This window comes from Pseudophryne corroboree, chromosome 3 (genome assembly GCF_028390025.1).
Source record: "Pseudophryne corroboree isolate aPseCor3 chromosome 3, aPseCor3.hap2, whole genome shotgun sequence".
Classification (NCBI taxonomy): Eukaryota; Metazoa; Chordata; class Amphibia; order Anura; family Myobatrachidae; genus Pseudophryne; species Pseudophryne corroboree.
The window spans coordinates 604,682,635-604,695,384 of record NC_086446.1 but is presented as its reverse complement, the minus strand read 5'-3'; the positions used below and the strand labels follow the sequence as shown (position 1 = coordinate 604,695,384).

General features: G+C 47.1%; 1 protein-coding gene across 1 annotated transcript in view; it reads left to right on the top strand.

The window, feature by feature from the left end:
• The window catches only part of PIK3AP1 (phosphoinositide-3-kinase adaptor protein 1), a 288,810-nt gene that overhangs the window by 106,372 nt on the left and 169,688 nt on the right, over window positions 1-12,750 (top strand). The window contains exon 3 of the mRNA XM_063963241.1: window positions 3,500-3,618. Coding sequence (XP_063819311.1) covers window positions 3,500-3,618 — 119 coding nt within the window. The remainder of the gene's footprint in view (window positions 1-3,499; window positions 3,619-12,750) is intronic.

Sequence of the window (12,750 nt, the reverse complement as noted above, 5' to 3'; positions counted from 1 at the left end):
ATCTTTCGTTCGCAAATCTACTATGCTAAGATTCACTCCCAGTAGGCGGCGGCTTAGCGTGTGCAAAGCTGCTAAAAGCAGCTTGCGAGCGAACAACTCGGAATGAGGGCCATTAAGTCTAATCAATTTTGGAATAAGTCCCCTATAATGTTTTTAAACTGAGCCCTTTCCCCTTTCCTATTTTCCTCAGGCAGACAGGACCCATATGGTCTTTTCTCTTTTTATGGATGGAATATTAAAAGTTATGTTTTACCAAAAAATTATGGAATAAAAGAGTCCACCACACAAAAAGCCTTCTGTGGTTGGGACCTTTCAGTAGTCTCCCCAATTCTCCTATTTCATATTGTACCTGCTTTTTGGTGCACCTCCAACTGATATAAAATGACTATGATGTATTTGCACAAGTATGTAAACTATAGGTTGGTTCAAATCACACTATCCTTTATATATTTTATTCTGTGCATACTCAAAACAGGCTAAGGCCTTTCCAAAAGTATATGGTGCTGCAACATCCCAGTTTTCCTGCAGTAGCTGGTACTGCACATCCCAGTGTTCCTGCAATAGCTGGTACTGTCCATCCCACCATTTCTGTCATAGCTGATACTGTCCATCCCTGTGTTCCTGTCCTAGCTGGTACCGTCCATCCCAGTGTTCTTGATATTACTGTCCATCCCAGCCATCCTTATGTAGCTGGTATCGTCCATCCCAGTGATCCTGATATAGCTGGTACTGCTCTGCACCCCAGCAATCCTGACATAACTGGTACTGCTCCACATTCCAGCACTATAGTAACCACAGAGCTGCTACTTCTCTCATCGATCATCCATCCTGTATGAAGAAAAGTTATTTTAAGTTGTCTAGTTTCGAACCCAGCCTTCCACACTCCACTCCCGTGGCAACTCCTAGACCGAACCCACAAACTAACCCAAGCCTTACAGTGCATAATGCAATGTTAGTAAATGACCCTAGAGATTAGAAGCAGTGAGGTCACACTGGAGCTAAACCCCCTGAGTTGCTGATATAATGGATATGAACAACATGAAATTATCTTGTTCACGTCTTCCCCACACAAGTTCAGATACTACAGTACAGATGTGTCCTCATACATCTAGCCTCAATATGCCATGTAGCTTGAGACGACTGGCTTGAGTGAGCTGACAGGTCCCATGCATGGATATGTGAATAGGACACACAAGCAGACTCTGATGATTAAAATGATTTGCAACCTGCCTATATTCTGTGTGCATCTGCAGCTGTACCTGCATAAATGGTACGTTAGTGTTTTTTAGGAAAACACTGTAACATAACATGTCATATGCCGATACAGCCACATCCGCACTCAGAATATAGGCATGCCGCATATCATTTTAATCAGCTTGTGCGTCCTATTTGCAGTCAGAATACTTTCTCATTCAGCCACTAGGGGACACTGGTGGAAGATGATGACACTGGGGATATTGGTCAAAGAGTAACATAAATCCAACATAAATAAGAATTATTATATATAAAAATATAAATACAAAAGAGAATACGGTGTTCAGGAATTATAACAATTCCTATTCATTATGGAGAAATGGGTAAGGCGAGATACAAACCTTAACCATATCCTCTGCATATTCCATCTGCTTTACCCACCTACAGTAGCACATCAAAAACTGTTCACCTGATCCATAGTTTGTCAGAATGGAAATATCAGATGTTGTGTTTGTATTATAATTGTTAGCTGTCCCTTTTTAATTAGTGTATACTTTGGGTCACTGATTTTCCAAATACATACACTCATTTGGCAATTTTTGTAGAATCTTATTTGAATTCACGTAAGCCTGATACTCACAAGGACCAGTAGACAGACTTCCGCACCATTGGTACGGCTTACCCTACTTACAATTGTACATCCTCTGTAGAATTATCAAAATCACTCATCAGGCAACACATAGAGATTCTACACAGGGAAAATGTTATTCTGGGGGTAAGTACAATTTGTAACTTTAACCACTTAGCTCAACTGGAATCTGAAGGTGTGGTCAGTCAGTTGTGTGAACCTGTTAGAAAAATTCCCTTACAATTAACCATATTTATCTGTAAGTAATATAATGTTGAAGTGAAAGCACTTTGGTCAATATTGAAAATGCAAGCAAAGTACTGAAATGTGTAATTATTTGTAGTCACGAGAAGCTGAATGTAATCTCTTGTAAAAGTGAGTGGTTATTACCAATATCTTACTTATATGATGCTACAATCGGTCCACAGTGCCACACATATGATAGAAAATACAGCAAAAATTACAAGCAAGACAGAAGGCTGTTTGAAGGCTGGGAGTACATTCTATCTAGAGCACAGGTTCTCAAACTCGGTCCTCAGGACCCCACACAGTGCATGTTTTGCAGGTCTCCTCACAGAATCACAAGTGAAATAATTAGCTCCACCTGTGGACCTTTTAAAATGTGTCAGTGAGTAATTAATACACCTGTGCACCTGCTGGGTTACCTGCAAAACATGCACTGTGTGGGGTCCTGAGGACCGAGTTTGAGAACCACTGATCTAGAGAATAGGAGAGGAGAGAAGTCCTTAGCATAGTAAAGCTGGTGGGATGGTGAGTGTGGGAATGAGGTTGAAGATATAGGGAGGAGAAGAGTGGTTCTGTGCTTTGTAGGTGAGTGAGAGGAGTCTGGACTTAATTCTGAGCTGCACATGGAGCCAGTGGAGTGACTAGCACATGGCACCTGGAGAAGAGGAGTATCAGGAGAGCAAAATGAGGCTGACAATGGAATTGAGGATAGACTGTAGGTGTCAAGGTGGGAGATCCAAAGAGGAGTAGATTACAATAGTCTAGGCCAGAGATGATGAGGTCGTGGATCAGAGTATGTTATTTCCAGGTCAAGATTCTTGAATTGTTATGTAAGTGGGAGAAAGTCTTAATGTGGAAGAAGAAAGAAAGGGAAAAATTGAGACTGAGACCCAGACAGCAGAAATTTTGCAATAATGCAGAGGGATGTATGATCAATGTAGGGGGAGAGACAGAAAGTGTGGATGCCTTGGTGGTGGGAAAATCAACCAGTTCAGTTTTAGTGATATTGCTTTAAGAAGTGGTGAGATATTCATGAAGAAATGGGCGACAGTAAGGAGATGATCTCAGAGAACAAAATAGGAGAGGTCGGGGGAAGAGAGGCAAATTTGGGTGCCATCAGGGGGTTCTAGCAACTCTGTAGGATGGCTTTTCTCTCCTTGTCTTCTACAGTCTGTCTTTGCTGTGTATGCCCTCTCAGTCTTTCCCTTGATATACAGCACTTGTGCCACTGACTGTACTCACTCTCTCATAAGTACTCCATTCATTAGTTTGCAGTAAACATTAGTTAGCTGATCATCCAGCATAAACCAGTTCTGCTTCCAAACTTCACACTTACATTCTTATTGCAATTACCTGTGTTACACTCCTGTTTTACATGCTTCTATTTTACATGTCTGGAAACACTAATATTGTTGAATTCATCTATTATAGATTCCGGCTGTGATTCTGTCACTGATACAGACCCTGAATGTGATGAAGTGCGGTTCCACCATACTGGGATTACTTATGAAAACCTCTTGTCTATACAGCCAGAAAGGATTCGCTGCGGGGTTTGTGTGCATTTTCTCTTATTTATGTTTTATTTTTCTCTGACGTCCTAGTGGATGCTGGGACTCCGTCAGGACCATGGGGATTAGCGGCTCCGCAGGAGACAGGGCACAAAAAATAAAGCTTTAGGATCAGGTGGTGTGCACTGGCTCCTCCCCCTATGACCCTCCTCCAAGCCTCAGTTAGGTTTTTGTGCCCGTCCGAGCAGGGTGCAATCTAGGTGGCTCTCCTAAAGAGCTGCTTAGAAAAAGTTTTTAGGTTTTTTATTTTCAGTGAGTCCTGCTGGCAACAGGCTCACTGCATCGAGGGACTTAGGGGAGAGAAGTGAACTCACCTGCGTGCAGGATGGATTGGCTTCTTAGGCTACTGGACACCATTAGCTCCAGAGGGATCGAACACAGGCCCAGCCATGGAGTCCGGTCCCGGAGCCGCGCCGCCGACCCCCCTTGCAGATGCCGAAGATTGAAGAGGTCCAGAAACAGGCGGCAGAAGACTTTTCAGTCTTCATGAGGTAGCGCACAGCACTGCAGCTGTGCGCCATTGTTGTCAGCACACTTCACACAGCGGTCACTGAGGGTGCAGGGCGCTGGGGGGGGCGCCCTGGGCAGCAATGTATAATACCTTTCTTATGGCTAAAAATACATCACATATAGCCCTTGAGGCTATATGGATGTATTTAACCCCTGCCAGATCTTACAAACTCCGGGAGAAGAGCCCGCCGAAATAGGGGGCGGGGCTTATTCTCCTCAGCACACAGCGCCATTTTCCTGCTCAGCTCCGCTGTGAGGAAGGCTCCCAGGACTCTCCCCTGCACTGCACTACAGAAACAGGGTAAAACAGAGAGGGGGGGCACTTTTTTTGGCGATATTACTATATTTAAGCTGCTATAAGGATACAACACTTATATAGGGTTGTTCCCATATATATTATAGCGCTTGGGTGTGTGCTGGCAAACTCTCCCTCTGTCTCCCCAAAGGGCTAGTGGGGTCCTGTCTTCAATAGAGCATTCCCTGTGTGTCTGCTGTGTGTCGGTACGTGTGTGTCGACATGTATGAGGACGATGTTGGTGTGGAGGCAGAGCAATTGCCGGTAATGGTGATGTCGCCCCCCAGGGAGTCGACACCGGAATGGATGGCTTTGTTTATGGAATTACGTGATAATGTCAGCACATTACAAAAATCAGTTGACGACATGAGACGGCCGGCAAACCAGTTAGTACCTGCCCAGGCGTCTCAGACACCGTCAGGGGCTGTAAAACGCCCTTTACCTCAGTCGGTCGACACAGACCCAGACACGGACACTGAATCTAGTGTCGACGGTGAAGAAACAAACGTATTTTCCAGTAGGGCCACACGTTATATGATCACGGCAATGAAGGAGGCTTTACATATCTCTGATACTGCAAGTACCACAAAAAGGGGTATTATGTGGGGTGTGAAAAAACTACCTGTAGTTTTTCCTGAATCAGAGGAATTGAATGATGTATGTGATGAAGCGTGGGTTAACCCAGATAGAAAAGTGCTAATTTCAAAAAAGTTATTGGCATTATACCCTTTCCCGCCAGAGGTTAGGGCGCGCTGGGAAACACCCCCTAGGGTGGATAAGGCGCTCACACGCTTATCAAAACAAGTGGCGTTACCGTCTCCTGATACGGCCGCCCTCAAGGATCCAGCTGATAGGAGGCTGGAAACTACCCTAAAAAGTATATACACACATACTGGTGTTATACTGCGACCAGCCATCGCCTCAGCCTGGATGTGCAGTGCTGGGGTGGTCTGGTCGGATTCCCTGACTGAAAATATTGATACCCTGGATAGGGACAGTATTTTATTGACTTTAGAGCAATTAAAGGATGCTTTTCTTTATATGCGAGATGCTCAGAGGGATATTTGCACTCTGGCATCGAGAGTAAGTGCGATGTCCATATCTGCCAGAAGAAGTTTATGGACGCGACAGTGGTCAGGTGATGCGGATTCCAAACGGCATATGGAAGTATTGCCGTATAAAGGGGAGGAATTATTTGGCGTGGGTCTATCGGATCTGGTGGCCACGGCAACTGCCGGGAAATCCACCTTTTTACCTCAGACCCCCTCCCAACAGAAAAAGACACCGTCTTTTCAGCCGCAGTCCTTTTGGTCCTATAAGAACAAGCGGGCAAAAGGACAGTCATATCTGCCCCGAGGCAGAGGAAAGGGTAAGAGAAGGCAGCAAGCAGCTCCTTCCCAGGAACAGAAGCCCTCCCCGGGTTCTGCAAAGCCCTCAGCATGACGCTGGGGCTTTACAAGCGGACTCAGGAGCGGTGGGGGGTCGACTCAAGAATTTCAGCGCGCAGTGGGCTTGCTCACAGGTGGACCCCTGGATCCTGCAGGTAGTATCTCAGGGTTACAGGTTGGAATTCGAGAAGTCTCCCCCTCGCCGGTTCCTAAAGTCTGCTTTGCCAACGTCTCCCTCAGACAGGGCGACGGTATTGGAAGCCATTCACAAGCTGGTTTCTCAGCAGGTGATAGTCAAGGTACCCCTCCTACAACAGGGAAAGGGGTATTACTCCACGCTATTGTGGTACCGAAGCCGGACGGCTCGGTAAGACCTATTCTAAATCTGAAATCTTTGAACCTGTACATACAAAAATTCAAGTTCAAGATGGAGTCACTCAGAGCAGTGATAGCGAATCTGGAAGAAGGGGACTTTATGGTGTCCCTGGACATCAAGGATGCTTACCTGCATGTCCCAATTTGCCCTTCACACCAAGGGTACCTCAGGTTCGTGGTGCAAAACTGTCATTATCAGTTTCAGACGCTGCCGTTTGGATTGTCCACGGCACCTCGGGTCTTTACCAAGGTAATGGCCGAGATGATGTTTTTTCTGCGAAGAAAAGGCGTATTAATTATCCCTTACTTGGACGATCTCCTGATAAGGGCAAGGTCCAGAGAACAGCTGGAAGACGTAGTAGCACTAACCCAAGTAGTGCTGCAACAGCACGGGTGGATTCTGAATTTTCCAAAATCTCAATTGAACCCGACGACACGTCTGCTGTTCCTGGGAATGATTCTGGACACGGTTCAGAAAAAGGTGTTTCTTCCGGAGGAGAAAGCCAGGGAGTTATCCGAACTTGTCAGGAACCTCCTAAAACCAGGAAAAGTGTCTGTGCATCATTGCACAAGAGTCCTGGGAAAGATGGTGGCTTCTTACGAAGCGATTCCATTCGGCAGATTCCACGCACGAACTTTTCAGTGGGATCTGCTGGACAAATGGTCCGGATCGCATCTGCAGATGCATCAGCGGATAACCTTATCGCCACGGACAAGGGTGTCTCTTCTGTGGTGGTTGCAGAGTGCTCATCTGTTAGAGGGCCGCAGATTCGGCATACAGGACTGGGTCCTGGTGACCACGGATGCCAGTCTGAGAGGCTGGGGAGCGGTCACACAGGGAAGAAACTTCCAGGGAGTATGGTCAAGCCTGGAGATGTCTCTTCACATAAATATACTGGAGCTAAGAGCGATTTACAATGCTCTAAGCCTGGCAAAACCCCTGCTTCAGGGTCAGCCGGTGTTGATCCAGTCGGACAACATCACGGCAGTCGCCCACGTAAACAGACAGGGCGGCACAAGAAGCAGGAGAGCAATGGCAGAAGCTGCAAGGATTCTTCGCTGGGCGGAAGATCATGTGATAGCACTGTCAGCAGTGTTCATTCCGGGAGTGGACAACTGGGAAGCAGACTTCCTCAGCAGACACGATCTACACCCGGGAGAGTGGGGACTTCATCCAGAAGTCTTCCACATGATTGTGAACCGTTGGGAAAAACCAAAGGTGGATATGATGGCGTCTCGCCTCAACAAAAAACTGGACAGGTATTGCGCCAGGTCAAGAGACCCTCAGGCAATAGCTGTGGACGCTCTGGTAACACCGTGGGTGTTCCAGTCAGTGTATGTGTTTCCTCCTCTGCCTCTCATACCAAAAGTACTGAGAATTATACGGCAAAGGGGAGTAAGAACGATACTCGTGGCTCCGGATTGGCCAAGAAGAACTTGGTACCCGGAACTTCAGGAGATGCTCACGGAAGATCCGTGGCCTCTACCTCTAAGACGGGACCTGCTTCAGCAGGGACCGTGTCTATTCCAAGACTTACCGCGGCTGCGTTTGACGGCATGACGGTTGAACGCCGAATTCTAAGGGAAAAAGGCATTCCGGAAGAGGTCATTCCTACACTGGTAAAAGCCAGGAAGGAGGTGACTGCACAACATTATCACCGCATTTGGAGAAAATATGTTGCGTGGTGTGAGGCCAGGAAGGCCCCCACGGAGGAATTTCAACTGGGTTGATTCCTACATTTCCTGCAAACAGGATTGTCTATGGGCCCCAAATTGGGGTCCATTAAGGTTCAAATTTCGGCCCTGTCGATTTTCTTCCAGAAAGAATTGGCTTCAGTTCCTGAAGTCCAGACTTTTGTAAAAGGAGTACTACATATACAGCCCCCGGTTGTGCCCCCAGTGGCTCCGTGGGACCTTAATGTAGTTTTGGATTTTCTCAAATCCCATTGGTTTGAGCCACTCAAATCGGTGGATTTGAAATATCTTACGTGGAAAGTAACCATGCTACTGGCCCTGGCTTCAGCCAGGAGAGTATCAGAATTGGCGGCTTTATCGTATAAAAGCCCATATCTGATTTTCCATTCGGACAGGGCAGAACTGCGGACGCGTCCTCAGTTTCTGCCTAAGGTGGTGTCAGCGTTTCACCTGAACCAGCCTATTGTGGTGCCTGCGGCTACTAGCGATTTCGAGGATTCCAAGTTGCTGGACGTTGTCCGGGCATTGAAAATATATATTTCAAGGACGGCTGGAGTCAGAAAATCTGACTCGCTGTTTATACTGTATGCACCCAACAAGCTGGGTGCTCCTGCTTCTAAGCAGACGATTGCTCGTTGGATTTGTAGCACAATTCAACTTGCACATTCTGTGGCAGGCCTGCCACAGCCTAAATCTGTCAAGGCCCATTCCACAAGGAAGGTGGGCTCATCCTGGGCGGCTGCCCGAGGGGTCTCGGCATTACAACTCTGCCGAGCAGCTACGTGGTCGGGGGAGAACACGTTTGTAAAATTCTACAAATTTGATACCCTGGCTAAAGAGGACCTGGAGTTCTCTCATTCGGTGCTGCAGAGTCATCCGCACTCTCCCGCCCGTTTGGGAGCTTTGGTATAATCCCCATGGTCCTGACGGAGTCCCAGCATCCACTAGGACGTCAGAGAAAATAAGATTTTACTTACCGATAAATCTATTTCTCGTAGTCCGTAGTGGATGCTGGGCGCCCATCCCAAGTGCGGATTGTCTGCAATACTTGTACATAGTTATTGTTACAAAAAAATCGGGTTGTTATTGTTGTGAGCCGTCTGTTCAGAGGCTCCTACGTTTGTCATACTGTTAACTGTGTTCAGATCACAAGTTGTACGGTGTGATTGGTGTGGCTGGTATGAGTCTTACCCGGGATTCAAAATCCTTGCTTATTGTGTACGCTCGTCCGGGCAAAGTATCCTAACTGAGGCTTGGAGGAGGGTCATAGGGGGAGGAGCCAGTGCACACCACCTGATCCTAAAGCTTTATTTTTGTGCCCTGTCTCCTGCGGAGCCGCTAATCCCCATGGTCCTGACGGAGTCCCAGCATCCACTACGGACTACGAGAAATAGATTTATCGGTAAGTAAAATCTTATTATTTCAGACTGAAATGTGCCAAGTTTGTTAATAGGTTTAATCTAAGGCTAGCAATGGGCAATTGTGATACAACAGACACAGTAAGACATCACATTGCTTTATTATTTTATTGTATATACCATAATCTTGTGTTCATATGTGAATATGGGCCCTCATTCCGAGTTGTTCGCTCGCATGCTACTTTTAGCAGCTTTGCACACGCTAAGCCGCCGCCTACTGGGAGTGAATCTTAGCTTATCAAAATAGCGAACGAAAGATTCGCAATATTGCGATAAGACATCTCTGTGCAGTTTCTGAGTAGCTCGAGACTTACTCTTCCAGTGCGATCAGTTCAGTGCTTGTCATTCCTGGTTTGACGTCACAAACACACCCAGCGTTCGCCCAGACACTCCCCCATTTCTTCAGCCACTCCCGCGTTTTTCCCAGAAACGGTAGCGTTTTTTCACACACACCCATAAAACGGCCTGTTTCCGCCCAGAAACACCCACTTCCTGTCAATCACATTACGATCACCAGAACGAAGAAAAAACCTCGTAATGCCGTGAGTAAAATACCTAACTGCATAGCAAATTTACTTGGCGCAGTCGCAGTACGAACATTGCGCATGCGCAGTTAGCGGAAAATCGCTGCGATGCGAAGAAAATTACCGAGCGAACAACTCGGAATGACCACCATGGTCACGTTGGATATATTGCATTAAGCATCATAAATGGAGATTGGGGGTAAGTCAGACCTGATCATAGATGTGCTAAATTTAGCACATCTACGATCAGTTTCTCTGACATGCGGGGTGACGCCCAGCACAGAGCTAGTCCACCCCACATGTCTGGCTCTGCCCCCCTCCCCCCGCACAGGTACAAAAGCATCGCACGGCGGCAATGCTTTTGTATCTGACAAGTAGCTCCCTTCCAGCGCAGCTCCTGTGCGCTGGCAGGGGCTAATTGCCGCGTCCCGGGTCACAGCGGCTGCTTGTGATGTCATGCAGGTGTGTTTGTGACGTCAAACCAGGAACGAAACTGACTGAACTGATCGCAATGGCTGAGTAAGTCTCGAGCTACTCAGAAACTGCTAAGAAATTTCTATTCGCAATTCTGCTAATCTTTCGTTCGCAATTCTGCTATGCTAAGATACACTCCCAGAGGGCGGCGGCTTAGCGTGTGCAATGCTGCTAAAAGCAGCTAGCGAGCGAACAACTCGGAATGAGGGCCAAAGTTCCTGCTGCGATCAACTCAGAATTACCCCCACAGCTCCTAGCACTATTGGATCAATAACATTATAATAGAGTGTCACCAGCTGCAATTGGATAGGGCCTTGCTGGGGCAGCAAGATCATGACAACAAAGAGAATATACAGTATACATATATGGAATCACTGGCTGCACTATTTGACCTTTGGTAAGAAAATCACAGAATATACTGTAAATAAAAATAGAAATAATGAAAACGTGTTTCGTTCTGTTCGATATCGGGATTTTATCAAGACTCGGGGGTATATTTACTAAAATTCGTATTTTTCAGAATGAGGTTAAAGTTCAAACACGAATGACATCGAATGTGTGAATTTGCAACTTTTTGAATTTTTTTACGCCTCATTTACTATGCTGTCGTATTCTGCATTTTCGTTTTTTACGATGTCGATGTCATTCGTAATGTCGGGCAGTGTTTTACGTGAGTGATTAGTAAAACACTGCCGACATTAACACAATGAATCTCGTCCGGAACTGTGAGATCCGTGCAGGGCTTTATTGTGTACCTTAAAAAAGTGTTTAAAGAGTTAAAAAAAAAAAAAAAATGCGTGGGGTCCCCCCTCCTAAGCAAAACCAGCCTCGGGCTCTTTGAGCCGGTCCTGGTTGTAAAAATATGGGGGGGGGGGGGAAATGACAGGGGTTCCCCCATATTTGAACAACCAGCACCGGGCTCTGCGTCCGGTCCTGGTGCAAAAAATACGGGGGACAAAAAATGTAGGGGTCCCCCGTATTTTTTGAACCAGCACTGGGCTCCACTAGTCAGAGAGATAATGCCACAGCCGGGGGACACTTTTATATCGGTCCCTGCGGCCCTGGCATTAAATCACTAACTAGTCACCCCTGGCCGGGGTACCCTGGAGGAGTGGGGACCCCTTAAATCAAGGGGTCCCCCCCTCCAGCCACCCAATGGCCAGGGGAGAAGCCCAAGGCTGTCCCCCCATCCAAGGGCTGCGGATGGGGGGCTGATAGCCATGGGTAAAAATAAGAATATTGTTTTTTGTAGCAGTACTACAAGTCCCAGCAAGCCTCCCCTGCAAGCTGGTGCTTGGAGAACCACAAGTACCAGCATGCGGTGGAAAAACAGGCCCGCTGGTACCTATAGTACTACTACAAAAAAATACCCAAATAAAAACAGAACTCACACACCTTGAAAGTAAAACTTTATTACATACAAGCACACCTACATTCACACATACTTACCTATGTTCACACGAGGGTCGGTCCACTTCTCCAAGTAGAATCCATGGGGGGTACCTGTGAATAAAATTATACTCACACAATCCTATGTAGATCGATCCTCTTCTGAGCTTGTAATCCACGTACTTGCCAAAAAAACAAACCGAAAAACCTGAACCACGCACTGAAAGGGGCCCCATGTTTACACATGGGACCCCTTTCCCCGACTGCCGAGACCCCCCCGTGACTCCTGTCACAGAGGGTCCCTTCAGCCAATCAGGGAGCGCCACGTCGTGGCACTCTCCTGATTGGCTGTGCGCTCCTGAGCTGTCAGTCAGGCAGCGCACGGCAGAGATACAATGTAGCGCATAGGCGCTCCATTGTATCCAATGGTGGGAACTTTGCGGTCAGCGGTGAGGTTACTTGCGGTCAACCGCTGACCGCAAAGTTCCCACCATTGGATACAATGGAGCGCCTATGCGCTACATTGTATCTCTGCCGTGCGCTGCCTGACAGCTCAGGAGCGCACAGCCAATCAGGAGAGTGCCACGATGTGGCGCTCCCTGATTGGCTGAAGGGACCCTCTGTGACAGGAGTCACGGGGGGTCTCGGCAGTCGGGGAAAGGGGTCCCATGTGTAAACATGGGGCCCCTTTCAGTGCATGGTTCGGGTTTTTCGGTTTGTTTTTTTGCCAAGTACGTGGATTACAAGATCAGAAGAGGACCGATCTACACAGGATTGTGTGAGTATAATTTTATTCACAGGTACCCCATGGATTCTACTTGGAGAAGTGGACCGACCCTCGTTTGAACATAGGTAAGTATGTGTGAATGTAGGTGTGCTTGTATGTAATAAAGTTTTACTTTCAAGGTGTGGGAGTTCTGTTTTTATTTGGGTATTTTTTTTGTAGTAGTACTACAGGTACCAGCGGGCCCGTTTTTCCACCGCATGCTGGTACTTGTGGTTCTCCAAGTACCAGCTTACCGGGGAGGCTTGCTGGGACTTGTAGT